Source organism: Emydura macquarii, unplaced genomic scaffold (genome assembly GCF_026122565.2).
Source record: "Emydura macquarii macquarii isolate MOO-44397 ecotype Brisbane River unplaced genomic scaffold, CSIRO-AGI_Emac_v2 contig_3305, whole genome shotgun sequence".
NCBI lineage: Eukaryota > Metazoa > Chordata > Testudines > Chelidae > Emydura > Emydura macquarii.
The window spans coordinates 1,427,408-1,446,674 of NW_027133442.1; the positions used below are offsets into that span (position 1 = coordinate 1,427,408).

General features: G+C 42.4%; 1 protein-coding gene across 3 annotated transcripts in view; it reads left to right on the top strand.

The window, feature by feature from the left end:
* The first annotated feature begins 2,489 nt into the window (after positions 1 to 2,489).
* Positions 2,490 to 19,267, top strand: part of KIZ (kizuna centrosomal protein) — a 113,092-nt gene continuing 96,314 nt past the window's right edge. For all 3 annotated transcript variants that reach the window (XM_067532851.1, XM_067532853.1, XM_067532852.1), the window contains exons 1-3: positions 2,490 to 2,700; positions 15,015 to 15,077; positions 17,554 to 17,713. In XM_067532851.1, coding sequence (XP_067388952.1) covers positions 2,585 to 2,700; positions 15,015 to 15,077; positions 17,554 to 17,713 — 339 coding nt within the window. In that variant the 5' untranslated portion in view covers positions 2,490 to 2,584. The remainder of the gene's footprint in view (positions 2,701 to 15,014; positions 15,078 to 17,553; positions 17,714 to 19,267) is intronic.

Below are 19,267 nucleotides of genomic sequence, written 5' to 3' on the forward strand. Positions count from 1 at the left end.
ACTTAAATAAAATAAAATGAAAGCTGAGATTGTCACAGAGTCACTTGACTCCAGCCGCTGAAGCTTTAAGAAAAACATCATATATAGCAAGACTTCTGAGGAAAATTGTGTGTTGGAAACATTCATGGGGGACCATGATCCTGGACCCACTGCAGTCAATGACAAAGTTCCCATAGACTTTAAATGATGCAGGATCAGGCCATACATTACAGCACTTTTTTCATTATTTTAAGCAATCTGATCTATTCTGAGTATGATTTAACTCTTTTTTCCATAGATGTTTGGGGAAACATTAGGCATTAATAGATCTGAGTTATAAAGTCTGGATCCAGATTTCAAACCTCCCAAATTTCAGGCATGTTCAGATCCAGGGTTTTGTTCAGTATATGGTAGAGATTGGGGTTAGCTGCAAAATTGTCTTTCTGGTTGTCAGTAGGTATGAAATCATCTAGCAAAAGAAGCCTGAATAGCATTTATATGCTTTCATTAGAAAGAAAATAGAACAGCAGAGTATTTTTAATCACACTTTGTGTGAATTCAATAATAAAAGGCTCCCAAATCTGCAAATCCTTTGCATATGTGTCTTATTGAGTGTGTAAGCTTTTCCATGAGCTAAAACCTCCCATATCTTTATGAGAGCCATTTATTTATAGTGGATATATGAGGGCTAAGCCAGGCAGCAGCTCTGGTTATTCAAGTGATGGAAGTTAATTTAGGGACTGTTAAGTACTACTGCATGTATCTAGTAATGCCTTTTACTTTAAATTTAAAATTTGTTATCTGAATGTGAAACTGAGAAGTGCTGAGATTCACTACTTGTGCTACAGAACATTAAAAAGTGACAGAAGAACCCTGAACTGCAGGAGGGGTCAGTTGCTGTTAGATCTCAACTGAGCTACTCAACCTGCAGCTTTTGAGTCACATGTGATGCTTCAGATCCTGGAATGTGGCTCTCTTCACAAGTTTGAGTGATGCCCTGATTGGCATATAGTTATTGCCCTGGGGGCAGGGGCAGGGTCAAAGAAATGTGAAGCAAAATATAAACACACAATATATCTGTTACACTGCTAATTAAAGAATGTAAACAAATCCTGATGCTTTAGTGTGTTAGCTTTAGGAAAGTTATTCTAATGGAGGGTGATGATGATTAATGCCATTAATCATTTTATTATAAATGTGTACTGATCACTTTTCTGTTCTAAGTACATTTAAACTTTTTGTAGTTGTCTGCATTTCCATTCAATGTATCATTTCTTCTTCTGTTATAGATTTGAGCACCCCGGCTTAGAGATACAGCTTTCTGTAACTATACATAAATCCACAATATTGTCCTCCTTCAATGCCCCCTCTAAAACTCATCTCTGTTGTGATGCCCACAAAACACTCAACAACGGTAGGCTGCTAGCATGCTGAGTCTGCTGCTTATTCTGTCCCAGCTCAGAGCTTTTTTTCCCTATTATGTGTCACCTCCCCAGTCCTTGGCAGCTCAGCTGTTCTTCAGCTGGCCAGCCTATGTTCTGTTTCCCCTTGCTCAGTTGACTGCAAGCTGGCTTCCAACTCTGGCTCCATGATATCCTGAGAGTGGGCTCCATAGAACAGTACAGGGCACATGCATTACAACCCAGTCCAATTAATTTGCAGTTGTGGGCAAAGCTGGAGAGCAAGAGCCAGCTGCAGGCAGGTCCCACCAGGGCAGGGTGACTGAAGGCAAATCATTGAATGAAAGGCTGCAGCAACATGGCTGGATTACGTAGCATCATGGAAAAAAACAAGCCAAAACTGAACAAAGAATCATAAGAGTCCACAGGGCTGTGACTGAGGCAAGCCACGTCGTCAGCGCTAAGCCATAACACTGTCTGCATACTCAGGCAAACCTTACTCCAGCAGCAACAGGAGAGTCACATTTTTCAAGCTTACCTCCCCCACCAGGAGAGAGAGCATCACAACTGGCTTTTTTTTTTTTTTTTTAAAAGGGAAACTGAGATTGCGGGGCCTCATCCTGTGACACGGCCCACAGATTAATGCCACAAACCAGGTGCCTCTCTCTGGGTATGAACCATAAGGACACAATGAGGGCCAAAAACGCTGCTGGGGCAAGCATAGTTGGGGAGCCTCGCTGCCTTTTCCTCCAGCACCAGGGCAGCTGCCAGGCAGTCAGAGGTTGTGGAGGGCTCAAGTGGGCCCCTAGGAGGCAGGTCACCAAAGCCCCACCTCAAGGGCTCACAAATCACAGTGGCCCGCTGCTGGGGCACAGCCCAGGGCAGCAGTCAGGGGCGCTGGGGGCGTGGCAGCTTGGGGGGGGGGTCCGGGCTGCAGGCTGTGTGCCTACGAACCCAGCGAGGGGCGGGGCCCGGGCAGCATTCCACGGGGCGTGGTCACGGGGCGGAGCGAGAATGAGAACGAGGCCCCACCCCTTCGCCGCCTGCCGCGAGCGCGCGCGCTCTCCTCTCCCCCCCCCCCCCCCATAGTAGCGGGGGCGGAACCGAAAACGAGGGGAGGCCCCTCGCCTGGCCCTTCCGGGGTCTGCGGGGCCGCGGTGCATGCTGGGAGCTGTCGCTTAGGACACCGGTGTAAACAGGGCGGCATGTGCGAGGCGACCGCGGCCGGCGTCGCGCGGGGAGCTCGGCGGCCTCAGCCCGGCGGCAGCAGCGGCGACGTCTGCGCGGTGCTGGGCAGCCTCCAGCTGCGGCTCCGGGACAGGTGAGGAGCTGGGGTCGGCGCCGCCTCCTCCTCCGGCCGCTCCAGGCCCCGACGCTCGCTTAGCGCTGCCCGGGCCCGGGGGGAGTCGCACCGAGCCAGCCCTCCCGGCGCGGCCTGATCGGGTCCCCGCGCCCGCCCCTCGGCCCGCAGCTGCCCCGTCTGCCTGGCCCGGCCCCAAAGTTCCCTTGTCCGCCCCCCTCCCCATAACTCTGCTGTCTGCCCCCCCTCCCTCCATCCCTCCCGTTTCTCTCGGTCCTCCGTCTGTCCGTCCGTGCTCTCCCCGTTTCCTCTGTGTCCTCCCTTCCTGTGCCCCCGTTGTCTGTCTCTCTGCCCCCCTCAACTGCGCATCTTGGCTCTTCTGTGTGACCTTCCAACTTCCCTCCCTGTCTGTCCTCTCCCAGCACAACTCTAGTCCCTGGTTGTCCCTTCCCCCCGCCGCCTCCAGTCTCTATTTGTCAGTCTGACTCACTCGTTCTTGTAGTCCTCTAGCCATCTGACTACCCTCTTCCTATTCCCCCTCGTCCCAACCTGCTCCTATTAGATGGGAAGTCCAGGGAGTAAACATAAACAGACAAACTGATGATAATCAAGTCGCAGTTCACCAACGTGTAGTAAAGCCATTTAAGTTCATGTCATCTTAATACCGTTCCAATGTTATGTCTTTATGTAACCAAAAACTGCGACTATTTCATGGAGTGTACAGATTTGGGACCGAGAGTTCAGGGAGGTGGTGTCTTTGGCCCCAATTCTGCAACTTATTCTGTGTGTGTGGACCCCTTTGCTAGTGTGGAACCTCACTGAAGTCAGTTGCATAGACACAGGGGTCTGTGGACACCAGGGAAGTTGCAGAGCCAGAAGGGATCACTGAGTTAATGAATCAGAGTGTTTATAAAAAAAAAAAAAAAAGTCTGATGGCTACTGCAATAAATAATGCTCCTGCATTTTGTAAACTCTAGCACAGTGTCAGTGATTGTTGCACACACAGCAGGAGGACGTGTAAACACATCGTCATCTGAAAAACTGGCAAAAAAATCATTAAACCATTTCTATTATTAGGAGTGTTTAAACTTTGTTTTTTAAACAGAACTGCATTTTGACCTAAGCTACCTGATTATGTCGCTTTTATTATTTTATTTTATTTTATTTCAGGCAGTTACATTTTTCTTTTCATTGTGAAGTACATATACAGATTGTTAAAATTTTAAAATTAATTATTTAGCTTCTTTAACACCCCACTTTTGTGATGGCATTGTGAATAACTTCTATGACAGCGGTTGATCTGCAAAAACAACTAGAGTCCTGTAGCACTTTAAAGACTAACAAATTTCTTGAGGCATAAGCTTTCGTGGGCTGCAACCCATTAAATTAAAAAAAAAAAAAAAAAAAACCTAGTAATTTTAGGTGTCCTCAGTTTTGGGATTCAAAACTTAGACGCATTAAAGGGGCATGATTTTCAGGATGTGCTGAAAATCAGGACTCTTTAAGGTATTTCTAATCGAGGCACGCCAAATAACTAGTCATTTTAAAAATGTTGGCCTTTATTAATATCTCAAACTGTGTGTAATGAATTGGTTCTCAGTCATGACGGAGGGATGGCTGGGCCAAACTTGAGTGGTGCTGTGGCCTGATGCACCAGTGCCTGGAGTGGGGTGCCTTTAAAACTCTGACTCCTCGTGTAGAAGAACCTTTTTAAGGCTACCCAGTTGTATGTATTTTTAAGGACAATGTAGATGATCATGAGACTGGATATAAGTAGTTGCTTCAATTAGAAAGTGTTTGTGGATTTAATAAATCACCTGTCCAAGATCTTGGTGGTAATCCAAAAATTATCTACGTAACAATATTTACTTGTAGCTAGCATAGCATGTCCTTAAAAAAAATACTGTTGACAACTTTAGCATTTTTCACACCTATTGTTTCTAGTACAATATTGATGTAAAGATTAAAAGTCATGAACCAGGTACTTGGCTTAGTGCCTTCTTCTTAGTATCACTTTGGAGGGGAAAAGGGGGATGGAAAGCTGGCTTGAAACCAGGTGGTGTTTCCTGTTGCATAGTGGAAACCCCAGGTGGCATAAAGGTGGGAGAGCAGGCTCTATGCCATCTGCTTCTTACATTCTCTCCCTGACCCCATGCCTACTACAGGGAGTGTGGCTGGGAAATTTTGGGCTGATGATCCTGTGCCATTGAAACCACCCATCCTTAAGATGCTCTCACCAGTTGCTGTAATTTTAAAGCAACTTTAAGTGACCCCCCCACCCTCTGTCAGGATCAGGATAAGAAAGGTGGTATAATGTCACTTGTGTCTCCCTCCCAGGTCCTGTACCAAGTATAGCTTGGCCAGATGCAAGGATATAGCTGAATAGCTCTGTCTAGTTTTGTTTTAACAAGATGTCTAAAAAAAGTAATATCCAGTGGGCCTTCTCCATTTGGCACACACTCTTTCCCTCCTCTCCCCATTTTGAAAGGAAATGAAATTAGCAGGGCTGTTTACTTTTGTGTTTGGGCCAGTATTATCAATGGTATTAACACCAAAGTGTGTTTTAGTTTGCTGCTGCTGCTGCAAAGGCATCTGCCACATTGCCTTTGTGCAAATCCTATCTGAGCACTGGCCATTGCAAAATTTTGTAGTGATTAAGTGGTATTTTTATTGGAAAAAAAAAAAAAAAGTTTAGAATCTGAGGATTTTTTTCATTAGATTAAGGCTAAATTTTTCACAAGCATCACAGTTATTTAAGAACCTAAGTCCTAAACTTAGATACAGGGTAAAATTTTTAAAAGCACCTATTTTAAGGAATGTTTAAGGAATATGGCAACTAAACCACCTGACAGCTTTGCATCTCCCAGTAGTTGCTTACATTCTTCCCTTAAGTGGTTGATTATGTTCAAACATAACATTGGAACAGTATTAAGAGGATATGAGCATAAAAGGGGTCTGCTGCTTGGTTATGTTTCTCCCCTCCTATCTTATTTTTTCTGAAGAAGAGATTTCCAAGTATCCTCCCTTCTCCACTTTTAAATTCCTCCCTGAATCACACTTTTTGTGAGCCATTTCAAGAATAAACCACCAAGACTTGAACATACAATAAAAATCCAGCACTTGCATGAAGACTCCCCCGCTCCCTCCCCAATGTACAAGAATATTGTTGAATGTATGAGATGGTGTTTTGGACAGTATTGTCTGGTCCTCATTCACCTGGGCCCTGCACCTTGTATAGTAATTTCAACCTATGTAAAGTTGATATAAAATGTTGCCATTTGCCTAAGTCACTATGCACAGGTGTTAATTGCTACACTAGGTGCAAGGCTGTGGAGATTCAAGCCCTGGTGTCTTAATTCAGTGAGCTCATTGGAGGATGTGCTATCTTCTGTATTGTGTACAGATCTGAGCATATTGTGATTACTCAACACTTAATAAATGATTTTGAATGACTGTTGGTGAGGATCAGGATCTTTTTATATGAGAGGTGTAAAAATCAAGTAGATAACTTATATAGCTACGTACTGCACTTAGCATTGTGACTGACTTCACCAATTACCTTTGCTTTTCAAACAGTGAGGGCAAATGCTTCATGGGAAGGAGAATTTATATTAAATATGGGAAAAAATATTGTCCCCTACAACAGGATTTCAAAACTACAGGCTACTACTTATCTTTCCTTTTTAACAGATATTTGCATGCAGCAGTCATACACAGTCCTGGAGAACAGACTTGAATATAGCTGTCCCAATTCATACATGCAGACAGAAGAATATTTTGCTAAAGGAGATTTTGACAATAATAACTTTCCTGGAGTTGAGAAGTAGAATAGTCATACTGCCGCAACAACATATTGCCTCTCTCAAGTCTCAACTGCTCTCTCTGAGTGTTAACTTTTATAGTTCTGAAGAAATCATACTTTTCATCTGGAAATTTAATCAATTTCTTGCCTAATATAAGGTTTTCTGCCTTATTTTACAGCAATATGAGGAGATTGCAACTTTGAAGCGTCAGGAAATACTAGTTTTTCAGCCAGAGCTCAGTGCAGTCTTGTCATCCACATTAACGCTCCCTGAACTGGCTCTCCCAAGCAGCCCTCTACTAGTAAGCTTGGATGCTACTTTGGTTGTGAAACACTAATTAATCAATATGAGGATGGCAGAATAGGCAACTGTAAAAGAAATAGATCTATCATACTTATATGGCACTCATTACTGTTGTATGTGAGTATCACACAATCTTCTGTGTACTTGTCCTTGCAACACTGCATGAGATAGGGAAGTACTATTATCCCTGTTCTGTGGATGGGCACTTGAGGCACAGAGTCTAAGGGCTTGTCTATTCGCAAACTTAGTTTGTAGCAAGCAGGGGTGTAAATCTACCTCGTGCTAGCCTACCATAAACTGTATTCATCTGGACCCTGTTGCTGCACATTAAAAGCTCCCTAGTGCTCTTTAATCTACTCCCATTTCAAAGCAGAGTAGATCAGAGTGCTTCAGGGAACTTTTATTGCTTGACATCAGCATCAACATGGACACTTACTGTGTGGCAGGCTAGTGTGGGGTAGATTTACACCCCAGCTTGCCATGAACTAAGTGTTTGTATAGACAATCCTTAAGCGATTTTCCCAACGGTTACACAGGAAGTCTGTGGCAGAATAGGGAATTGAATCTGCATCTCCTAGGTTTCAGATTTGCAACCTAACCACTTGATCATCCTTCCTCTCTGGAACCTGAAAAAGCTGTGTGGCTGGAAAATGACTCCCCTGGACTCACTGGTAAAATGCTCAGGTGTGCTAGTCTTATATATTAAACAGAATGTTTTACATTATTGTAAAGAGCCAGTGCTCCATACTGCAAAACTGGGTGAGCCAAAGGGAAGCCTCAGACTGACTGACTTGGTCTTTTACCTGAAAAATAAAGGTGTCTTCAGTGTGGTGTGGCTTAGAAAAAGACACAATAAGTGGTTTCATTGATACTATATGCATTTAAAAAAGCTATGCAAGCCCTAAAGCGACTACCTCTGACTGATATATATATATATATAAGGAATCAGGTTTGCACATAGTTTTTTAGGCAAAGTTACATTTCAGGCTACTCTAGGCTTTTATGCTAACCATTTAGAATTTCCTGGATGATGATACTCCAGACATTGACTGTCTAATCCCTAACATTTTATGCAGTTTTGTTTCATGGAACTCCAAGAAGACCCTATATGCAGTAAAACCTTTTGAGACCCTTGTGAAATCAAAATATCTGACATACAAGACAGATATAGGTAGGGATGGTGGGAAATGCAAGTGGGACCAAGGAAAATGACAATCCTCAAAAAACCAAACTAAGCAATATATTTCCTGTTGACGTTTTAGCTGTTGTATCAGAGAGTGGGAAATGGCATTGTAGCTTTAGGTACAATGCCATCAGGCTGGGACCAGATGTTCGTGACTGAATCAAGAGCCACTCAAAGCTAACAATGTTAGGAACTGTTAGGATGGGGAGAGAAGACAGAAAATATCATGATGCCCCTACATAAATCCATTGGCTGGCCACACTTTGAATACTTCATGCAGTTCTAGTTGCCACATCTCAAACAAATATATTAGAATTGGAAAAAGTACAGAGGAGGGCAGCAAAGATGAGGAGGGTCATGGAACAGCTTCCATCTGAGGAGAAATTAAAAAGACTAGGACTGCTCATCTTAGAAGAATTGTTGGGAAAAGATTCCTTGAAGCTCGTTTCCCTGCACTGATAGAGACCCACACAAATTTAGTCAGGACAGTCTCCGTACAAGTAGTTTATTCTGCAGAGGTCAGTCTCCAAGCCCACATGGGGACAGTGGAAAAAGACCCCAGATTCAAAGTTACAGACAGTTTTATACCTTTTTGCTACCTACATACATATGACAGTAACATACATGTCCCCCTTACAAGGGCATAAACCTATGTTCTCTACACCTATTGGTCTATATTATCTGGCATACATTATTCATAAGATACTTTTACAGATGTTTTGCAGCTAACTACAGCTTATTTATCAAGGTTGCATAGCTTGCTGAATCCGGCAGAGGCTTATCTCCTTCTGCATTCCTAAGAACTTTCCATGATCTGTGCACAGAGTGGAACGGCCTTGCCTTATAAACAAAGAAGCTGCAAAAATGGAGTAACTATAGTCAAGCAACTAAACTAAGTGGGAGGAGGAATATGATAGATGTCTATAAAATCATGAATGGTGTGGAGAAAGTGAATAAGGAAGTGTTGTTTACCCCTTAATGTCACATAAAAACCAGGGGACACCCAATGGAATTAATAGGCTGCAAGTTTAAAACACACAAAGGGAAGTATGTGGCACCATAAAGGCCCCTAGATCTCAATGAACCCTGACAAATGCATAGCGGGAAACCAATCTGGCTCACCTGTGTATTTAGTCTTCTTAAAATAGATGTTAGTTTATAAGAATATGTGGTGTTCAGACTTTATGAAACACTTGTAGGATGTTGCATGTATTAATCTCACTTATAAGTCGGTGTCCCATACTATAAGGTGGTAGTAAGCATTTGCATTGTAATTCTCTGCATTAGTGTAAATCACCAAAGAGGAAAGAGGCATTAATTAATGTAAAATGCTGGCTTCCTACAGAAGGTGTTAAGTCCTGCCCAACAAGAAGATCCTTTGAAACCAAATAAACCATTGTGAAACAGGGGAGGACAAATTCTTTGTTAATTACATTCATTTCCCACCCGTGAAGAGGAGAGGTGTTTGTGAACTCATCTCATCAGCTTGAACTCTGGGAGGAAGAGACTAAAAATCCCTAACAAGAAGAAACTGTATCTCTATGATGCTTGGACTTTGGAAGGGCAAGATTTCTAAGAATGAGCAAAGGATCCCCAGCTGTTTAGCCTGGGTTAGTTCCTAAAAGGAATAGAGATCTTGCATATTAGAACAGCTTCTAGCACCTTTTGGATTCTGACTGTAACTCACTTGCAGGTGTGTTTATTGCTTTAACCTTGTAAATAACTCTCCTATTTCTTTTTCTTGAGTTAATAAATCTTTAAATAGTTTATTATAGGATTGGCTACATGTGGTGTTTTTGATTTGAGATCTAAGGTGCAATTGATCTAGGATGAGTGACTGGTCCTTTTGAGATTGGGAATTACCTGATTATTATTGTGACTTTTGGCATAAGGGACTATTTATCACAAAAGCAGGCTTACATGGCTGGCAAAATAGATTGGAATACCTATGTGGACTGTCTGTGACTCCATGTTAAAGCTGGCATAGTGCCTGAGGACTTTACACTTAGTGATTAGTTGGTGAAATCTAGATCTAAAATTTAATAGAACTCACCACTAGCTTGGAGCTTGTGCCTTGCTTCTTAACAGTCTGTCCTGACGTTGGTACCCTCGCTCTTGAGCCACTCCAGACAGCGTGACAACATGTTCAGACAATGCACAGTCAACCTGTGGAACTTGTTGCCAGGGGATGTTGTGAAGGCTAAAAGTATAACTGGGTTGAAAAAAGAATTAGATAAATTCATAGAGGGTAGGTCTATCAATGGCTATTAGCCAGGATAGTGAGGGATGTAACCCCATGATCTGGGTGTCCCTAAACTTCTGAGTGCCCAAAGCTGGGACTGGATGATGGGATGGATTATTCTGTTCCTTCTGAAGCATTTGGCGCACTGGCTGCTGTCAGAAGACAAGATATTGGGCTAGATGGGCCATCAGTCTGACCCAGTGTGGGTGTTATGGTCACACAAAAAAGCCGGAGAAGGAGGTTTGCACTGTGTAACTTTTAGCCTTGTGGTTAGAACATTAACCTGGGATGTGGGAGACCCAGGGTCAATTTCCTTTCTTTCTTCCAGAGGGGGAAAAAGGATTTGAACAGGGATCACTCACCTCTGAGGTGTGTTCTAACTACTGAGCTATGAGCTACTGTGATGTAGGGGCTCTGTCTGACTCTTCTGTTGAAGCTGTTGGACTGTGGCTGACCAATGAAAGTGATTGGAGGAGGGACTGGATATGGGGTTTCCCACCTCCCAGGTGGGTGCCCCAACTACTGGACTACAGAGTCATGTTCATACTCATCCCATAGATCTGTGGTTAGAGTGTGCACTTGAGATGGAGGATTTGCATAGTGATCTCCCTTCTTCCCCTTCTGGTCGAGAGGGTGGGAGTCAAACCTGGGTTTTCCACATACCAGACGAATGCTCTGACTACAGATTGTTGCAATGGGCAATAAATCCAGTGTCTTTATTCAGTCCATGATTTTTAGGGCAAGTCTATGCTTAGAATGCTGCATCAGTGCCGCTGTAGCGCTATAATGAAGATGCTCTAAGCTGATATGAGAGAGCTTCTCCCATTGGTTTAGTTAGTCCACCTCCGTAAGAAGAGGAGCTATGGATTATTCACACCTCAAGTGACGTAGTTATACCAAAGTAATTCTGTAGTGTAGACCAGGGCTAAGTATCTAGCAAAATTTTGAATTTAAACTCCCAGGCTTGTCTTTTGAAGGTGTTGGCCAGGTTTCCTGTGAGGATGTGGACTGACAGATCAGATAGGGAGTGATCACTTTGTGAAGACAGTTCACCTATGGGTGATACGTTGTTTTTTCTTTTATCATTTTTCTGTGAGAGTTCATTCGGGAGCATAGTGATTGTCTAGTTTCACTCACATAGTTATTACTGAGGCATTTAGTGCACTGGATGAGGTACACCACATGTTACAGAAGGCAGGTGTAGGCCCAATGGATTTTGAAAGGCGTGTTGTGGGGAATATTGATCATCGTAGCAAAGGAGGTCTGTCTGAAGGTTTTGCATCTGTTAGGGCTAATCACTTAAAATACAGCAGCACAGCTGTATCGGTACAGCTGTGCTGCTGTAAGAGTGCTTGTCTAACTGCGTTATGTCGACAGGAGAGCTGACTAAGTCCCACCAACAAAACCACCTAAATGAGCGGTGGTAGTTATGTCGGTGGGAGAGTGTCTCCTGCTGGCCTAGCGTTGTTCACACAAGTGCTTATGCTGGCAAAATGTATGCCACTCAGGGGTGAGGTATGTTTTTTCACACCCCAGAGCGACAAAAGTTTTGCCGGCATAAGTGCTAGTGTAGACAAGGTCTTAGGTAGGGTCTGGTGCTGCTTTGAGTTGGTGTACCCTAGCCTCTGGGGAGCTTGCTTCTGATGGTGAGGTTGCTCCTGGAATGACACCACTTCCTCCAAGCACAAGTCTCAGCTGTGAGATCAGGTTGTCATCTTCAGCCTTTAGCTTCTTTTTTCCCTTTATGCTTTTTATTCTTGATTAAGGTTGTCCATAGACCAGCTACAGAGTTTCTTTCATATCATTCAAAGTATTTGTTTATTTTCCTTGAAGCCCAGTTGTTGCACAGAGGTATTGCTCTGTTCTCTGTCTGAATCACACTTATTTTGGTACATTAGGTGTTGGTGGTGGTGGTTGTTAGATTCACGTGTCGCTTTGATGGAGGAGTGTTCAGGCGGTGTTGACTTGATTTCTGGGTTTTTGTTTTTATGGCTTCTCACATGGGAAGCAAGTCCAATCCTGGATTTGCAATTGTGGTTGCATGTCTTGCAAGTATAGTCATTGTGGGGAGGGTTTGAGGCACTGTCCCTATGATGAACTCTCTTCTCCTGCAGAGACCTCTCACACTACTCCTCAAAAGTGGACATGGCCTCATGGCACAGACCTCTCCATCTGGGTCTGTCTGGTGCAATAAATTTTCAGGCTCTAAGGTCTATCTTGCATGCTTTCAGGATGGCCTTCAAGGTGCCTTTATAAATACGGATAGGTCGACCCATAGAATGGGTTCTCATGCTCATTTGACTGTAGAGTACCACTTTCAGTATATGGGAAACCTTCATGTGAACCATGTATCCGAAGTTGAGTCCTGATGAGCATGCTTTCAGTGGCAGAGATTTGGCACTTATTAAGGACTTCAAGTGGCAGGACAGGATCCTCAATATTGATGTTGCAGGTGGATGTTACGTAGTGAAGTTGGACGCTCTCCAGCTCTTTGATGTGATGTTGGTAGAACATCCATGTCTCACAGTCGTAGAGGAGTGAGGTGAGTACAACAGCACAATAGATTTTTATCATGGTTCTGAGGTAGACTCTACGCTCCCCTAGTGTCTTTGGGTGAGCCTACCAAATGCCAAGCTTGCCTTTGCCAGGCACTGAATGTTATCTCATTATCGAACATGCTATTGCTAGAAAGTATGCTACTGAGCAGAATTTTCTGATCAAGTTGAGGGGTATGTTGTCAGTTGCGTCAGTGGGATCATGATACTCGTTATTCCGGTGTCAGGTGCTGATTAGTACATGACCTCTGTCTTTTTCGGGCTGATTGTGAAACTAAAGCATTTTGAGGCATAGGCAAGGCAGTCCACAATAAACTGAATGTCCTCAAGTGTGTATGCAATGAGAGTACAGTTGTCCACAAACAGGAACTCTCTTAATAGCTGTTTGATTACCTTGGTGTGGGCCCTGAGTTCCTGTAGATTGAATAGATCCCCACCCAATCTAAATCAGATGCGTATGCCTCTATCAAAGTCCTGGAATGCGAACAACAGCCTGGCTGAAAAGACAAAGGCAAAGAAGACTGGAGCCATTACACATCCTTGTTGGGTGCCATTGGTGACAGGAAAGGCTTCTGGTGAATCATGACACTCCATCACCCTATCCATCATTCCATTGTGAAATGAGCAGATGACAACACTCATCTTTTCTGGGCAGTCAGATTTATGAAGGAGTTTCCATAAGCCCCCGTGACTCACCATGTCGAAGACCTTAATCGGGTCAACAAACACCAACTACAGGTCCTTGTTCTGTTCACAAGGCTTGTCTTGTATTTGTTGGGCTTCATAGATCTTGTCCATGGTGCCATGGCCAGCACGAAAGCCACATGGTGACTCTGGCTACACAGTCCACTGGGTGAGAGACAAGTCTGTTGAGCTCAACCCATGCAAAGATCTTTCCTGCTATAGACAGCAGTGAGATGCTGCAATGGCTGTCACAGCTAGATATGCTTCCCTTCCTTTTGTATAGTTGAACTATGCAAGCATGGTACCCTGTCCCCATATAGCTTTAAAAAGGCTGGTGAGTTTCCTGACCAGGTGGGCACATCCACATTTGTACACTTCAGGTGGAATGCCATCGGGACCCTGCAGACTTGCCTGTGGCTCTTTGCTTGTTGACTGTAGTAACCTCATCTAAAGAAGAGTCTGTGGACAGCTCCTCCAGGACAGGATGCTGTGGCAGTGAGTCAGTGGCTTCGCTGGACATAGTGGACTGACAGTGTGCTCTGCCCAGCAAAAGAAAATATCACCTTTGTGTGCAAGCTGCCAGTTACCATCAGCTGTGAGCACAGGGGCTGTACCACTGGATTTTGGACCCCACACAACTCAGAAATCTTCATAGAAGGCCTTCATATCATGCTTGTCGCACGCTTCCTGCAGTTCTGCAGGCTTCTGCTTGCACGTTATTCTTCATAATCACACTTATTTTGGTACATCAATGACATCATAGTTAAGGCTGCTAAAGAATTTTCCTTATAGCGATACCTTTGTAATTTGCTCATTCTGTTCTGGTTTGAATATTTTTGAAGGGACATATTGGAGGTTATAAATCTTAACATGTTTGAATTTTCTAAAATATTTTTGGTTTCCTAAGTTATATATAGTTGTTTCAAAAATTGCAAGTTTGCGTCACTGTCAGGTAGAATGGTGTCCACCTTCTCCCACAACTTCTTTAACTGTATGCTTTTGTGTGATTATAATAAATTCATGCACAAATCTGGAGAAACCTTTTCATCCCCCATCAAAAATGTAACTGTTTTGACTTGCTGTTTACCATTTTGCAAATCTATTACTGTTCCAAAAGTTTATTTGATTAATGTATTTGTCCAGTCACCAGTTTTGGAACCCCTCCTGTGGGGCTCTGTCTTCAGGAGGTTAATGTAGCATGGGGAACCCAACAGTGTCCTATGATTTGTTTCTGGCTCACAGCAGTGGAAAATCTACTTACATTACATTTTATTTCTTCGTAAGAAAGAAATCAAGCAAAGATGCTTATCTATTTAACTGTTAGTATGACTGAAGAGCACTGCCAGTATTCATTCTGTATTCTCAAGAGGAAGCTGATTTGCTGACAATTTAAGGTCCAGCTGCAATCATGGGCCACTGTACTAGGCACTGTACAAACACACAACAAAAATGCTGGTCCCTGCCCCAAAGAATTGATACTGTGTTTACTTTACTGTTTTTCAGCTTAAGTTGTACCTTTGAACAATAGCTTGATCATTCTGTATTTCCTTTCTCTTTTTCTTTAGTGAAACAAAGAGGCTGGAACTGGAAAGAAAACTGTTTGAGTACAGCAAATCTGATACATACATGTAAGCCTATTAGAATACTACTGATGCATAATTTTATTTTCGTCAGGACAATGTAGAGATCACTAAATGCTTTTGAAATAGTATTATAAAGTTTGTCAGTTTTTAAAAGAATTTAATATTCACATGTTGAATACTATATATGGTCTTATTAGATGTCCGTAGTATACACTGTGGATGCAAAATGCCTTTCGTTTCTAATGAAATGTAACTATATTCTCCTTACTCTGTATAATCGCTGAAACTTTGTTGTTGGTGTTAGTGGCAGATAGTATAATGACTTAGTTAGACTTTCTTTCTGCAAAACCTTGGTGACCTAATTCATGTGAGGAAGCCTCAGACAATTGTCATGGAAGTTTACCGCACTGGGCACAAAGTGTAGTATTTTATGATAATTTAAAGAAAAAAAAAGATATTTTCATGTCCTATAAAAACAAACAAAAACTGAGCCTGAACAAATAGACCCAAAGTTCAGCCTTCCAGAATTCTACTGCTTTCCATGATGTGTGTGAATGAATCCCATTAAAGTAAATATAAGTAACCCATGTACATGAACAAGAGAATATTCTTTCTACAGTATATATTGCCAGTACTAGAAACTAAAAGGTGTGTGCTCATATGATGGGATCTACAAACCCTGGACAAAACACAGATTGCAAGACCAGCCCTGCCCCGGCTCAACTGTGAGAAATGTCAGTTATGGAGAGACACCCTCAGCTGCTGTAACTAATTAGGCCAAGCCCAAGTATTAAGAGGGAGGAAGAGTAAGGGTAAGGATAGAAGAGCTTGAGACTTCAAGGGAGTAACTACTCAGGCTGCCTCTGAGAGACTTGTAGCCAGAGATGGAAGCGCTGAGGGCCAAGGGCTTTTTGACTCAGTTCTGCTGTTTGATGATGCTGCCTTTTTTTCTTGTTGATAGAATGTAAGCCCGAGCCAGGCTGCTCTAACTGGGACTTTGTACAAGGCTGTGCTGTTCCCTGCCAATAGCTTCTTATACTTGACTTTTAAATAACTGAAATTAGAAGGAAAAAAAAACCAAAAAACCCACAACCACCCAGGAAATATATTAATAGTGAGGACAGGATTTTATTTTGATGAAACAGAGATGACTGTTTCTTCCACAACTTGCATAGTCACAAGTGGGAATGAGCATGATAAGAGAAGCACAGAGCTGGCAGTGGAGGAGACAAAGCATTAGTGACAGCTACAGGGAAAATAGTCTTGTAGTATCCACAAACTTTTCTTTTCTTTACTTCCAGCAGTTATGGGCAGTAAAGGGGAGCTTGGACAAGAGGCAAAAACTTCTCTCTCTTCTGTCCAAATTGAGAATATTGGCAATTGTTATTTATGATTTGTATTATGGTATCACCAAGAAGTTCTGGTCAGAATTTGGACCCCACTGTGCTAGGCAGGCTTTATACCAAACATATAGAAAGAAAGTCCTTACCGTGATGCCTGGTATAAAAAGAATGAAGACTCTTTTTTCTATATCTTCTGAAAACACATCTATCTAAAATTGTATCTTTGGAAAACTTCATGAGATATCAGTGGCTTTTTCTAATAACATATATACTCCTCTGGCCTAGACGATACTTCCTCTAAGAATAACTTTACAAATTACAGCTTGAGAAATTGTCTAGTATGTGGCAACTGAAAAGTACAGAAAATATCTTCCAGTTTTCATGCAGCTTTCTCTAGTAGTAAAAGAGTTAAGGTAGGGAAAAATCATATGTAAATAAAATAGGTTTAACGGTAAAATGTATAGATTCAGTTCTGAAAAATAATGTATAAGAGATTGATGCTGTTGAAATGCTTTGTATATTCAAAGTAAAATTGAATCACCAGGAAATAAAAATAAACCATCACTGTATATTCTGAAATAAATGATAGTACGTCTAGACAGTTTTGATCTCTGAGGAACAAGGTGTTCTATTCAGCTAAATTACCTTTTGCAGGTTGCTGGCCCACAGAAGCTCCATAAGCAACTCTGGTTGTTCTGTTCTGACTGGTACTTCCTTGTCGGGCAAACATGTAATGCTGATTTGACCCTCAAGATGAGCTTGAGTTTCTCTGAGAACATTGGCAGTTTGGAAGACTCAACAAACACCATTCCTTACGAACACAACTCATTTTTAATATAAACTAATATAAAATGGTTGCAACTAGAAATTGATATTTTCAGACTTTATACATTAAAAGTGGATTTTTTTGGAAAGTTTGTTAATCCACTGATTTTTGTGTCCTTTTGAACAGTTTATTTTAAAATCAAATTTAATTCAAAGTTTTTTAGGTGTAGCAACTTATTGTTTATAATATAGCCTTGAATAAATCGCTCAAATCTATATTTAGTCTTTTAGTAGAAAAAGAGTAATACTGAATACTATACTAGCATTTTCGTAAATCTCTCACATAAACTGATTCAAATTGTTACGTCTGGTTTCATTTTACATCATAAAACCTGTTTTTTCCTTCCCTATAGGGCAAAAATGAACTTTATAAAACTCAAAAAATACTTGAAAGAAATATGTGAACGACAAAAAAATGCTGCATTGCGAAACCAAAAGTTTTTAAAGGATTTTAATCGTGTTGAAGCTCAGATTAGGACTTTTACAAGTTCAGAGGCACTTCAGCAATTGAAGGTAATATTGTTTAAATACCATGATATAACCATTGTAATAATATAGAGGAAACTAGATTGACTTTTGCAACATGTTATGCACATTAAGATTTCAAAAGTCATTGGATCCTATAACCTATTTTTGCAGTGCTTAATATTTATCTCTTTGGAAGTAGAGAAAACTGAAATGAGCTAATGTGACTTTGTAGACAAATGGGTAGTTAGTAGTGCTTTATTATAAATTGTGGGTTTAGTTCTGTGAAGTGCTGAGTGTCACTTGTGAGGTGCCAAGTGCTCTCAAATCCCTTGGAAGCAGGGGAAATTGAGGGTGTTAAGCACCTTGCAGGATTGCACCATGTGTTTGCAGCAATATTGTAGTTCACTGTTACCATGCCAACTATTAGCCAAGTAGGTGCTGTTATTTCATGATTAGTTAAATTGGATCTTTGGGAGGGTTATACAAAATTTTCCTGATGATTTCTTTCTAAGATTTTATTGTTTTCATTAGATGTTTTTCAACTTTTGTAACAAAACATTATTACATTTGGCAGTGAGCTGTTCCACTGTTTAATCCATCCCACAGCTAGGAAATTGTGTCTTATTTTAAGATTGAGCTTGTCTAACTTCAACATCTAGCCCCTGGAACTTGTTATGCCTTAGGCAACAGGGTTGAAATGCCCCTCAGTACAGATGTTTTTCCATGTATAAGGCAGTAGACATAGTGACCAGTCACCTCTCCACTATCTCTTTGATAAGCTGGGCTTGGTATGCCTCCTATTGTAAGGCCTTGTCTACCCTAGAAAAAATACTATTTGGCATAGTAAAATTAAAACTATGTAATGAAACCAGCTAGAAGACCATCCTAGGATGGCCATAATTGGTGTTGTCTGCCTTGCTCATCACTTTTCCTCTTACTCGTCTACATTTCCTCTGCTGATGGCATCTGAAGAGTTCTAAGTGGTGTTGCTATAGCGCTTTAGTGAAGATGCTACTCCGCTGATGGGAAATCTTCTCCTGTCAGCCTAGTTAATCCACCTCCCCGAGAGCCAGTAGCTATGTTAGTGGGAGAAACTCTTGTTGACATAGTGCTGTCTACACGGGAGCAGAGCCAGATTAACTCTCCTGTGGCCCCGGAACTATTAGATTTTGTGGGACTCCTCCACCACACTTGAGAAATGAGGATTTAAAACGCCATCGTCCTATCCTTCCCCCTGAACTCTGTCTCTCTCCCCCTCCCCCCATTCCCAAAAGACTCTCCTGTGCTCTGCACTCCCCCCTCCCCGGTGCTGCCCCATTCACAAAGCAGTTCAGTGTCCCCTGTCCTGCCCTCCCTCCTCCATTCCCCTGGGCTGCCCTCTCCATAGGAGCCCGCATTCTTGCCCCCTGCTCGAGTCACAGGGGATACCTTGGGCTTTCCCCTGCGCTGTCCTTCCACCGGCAGCGTTGCATTGCCACTGCCCTGCAGAGCTGTTCCATTCATGCCTGCCCTGGCTCCAGGCAGGCCCTGGCCAGCACGTCCCATGCGCAGCTGGCGGGGACTCGCAGTAGCTGCATGATAGCCCAGGCAGGCGCTGGG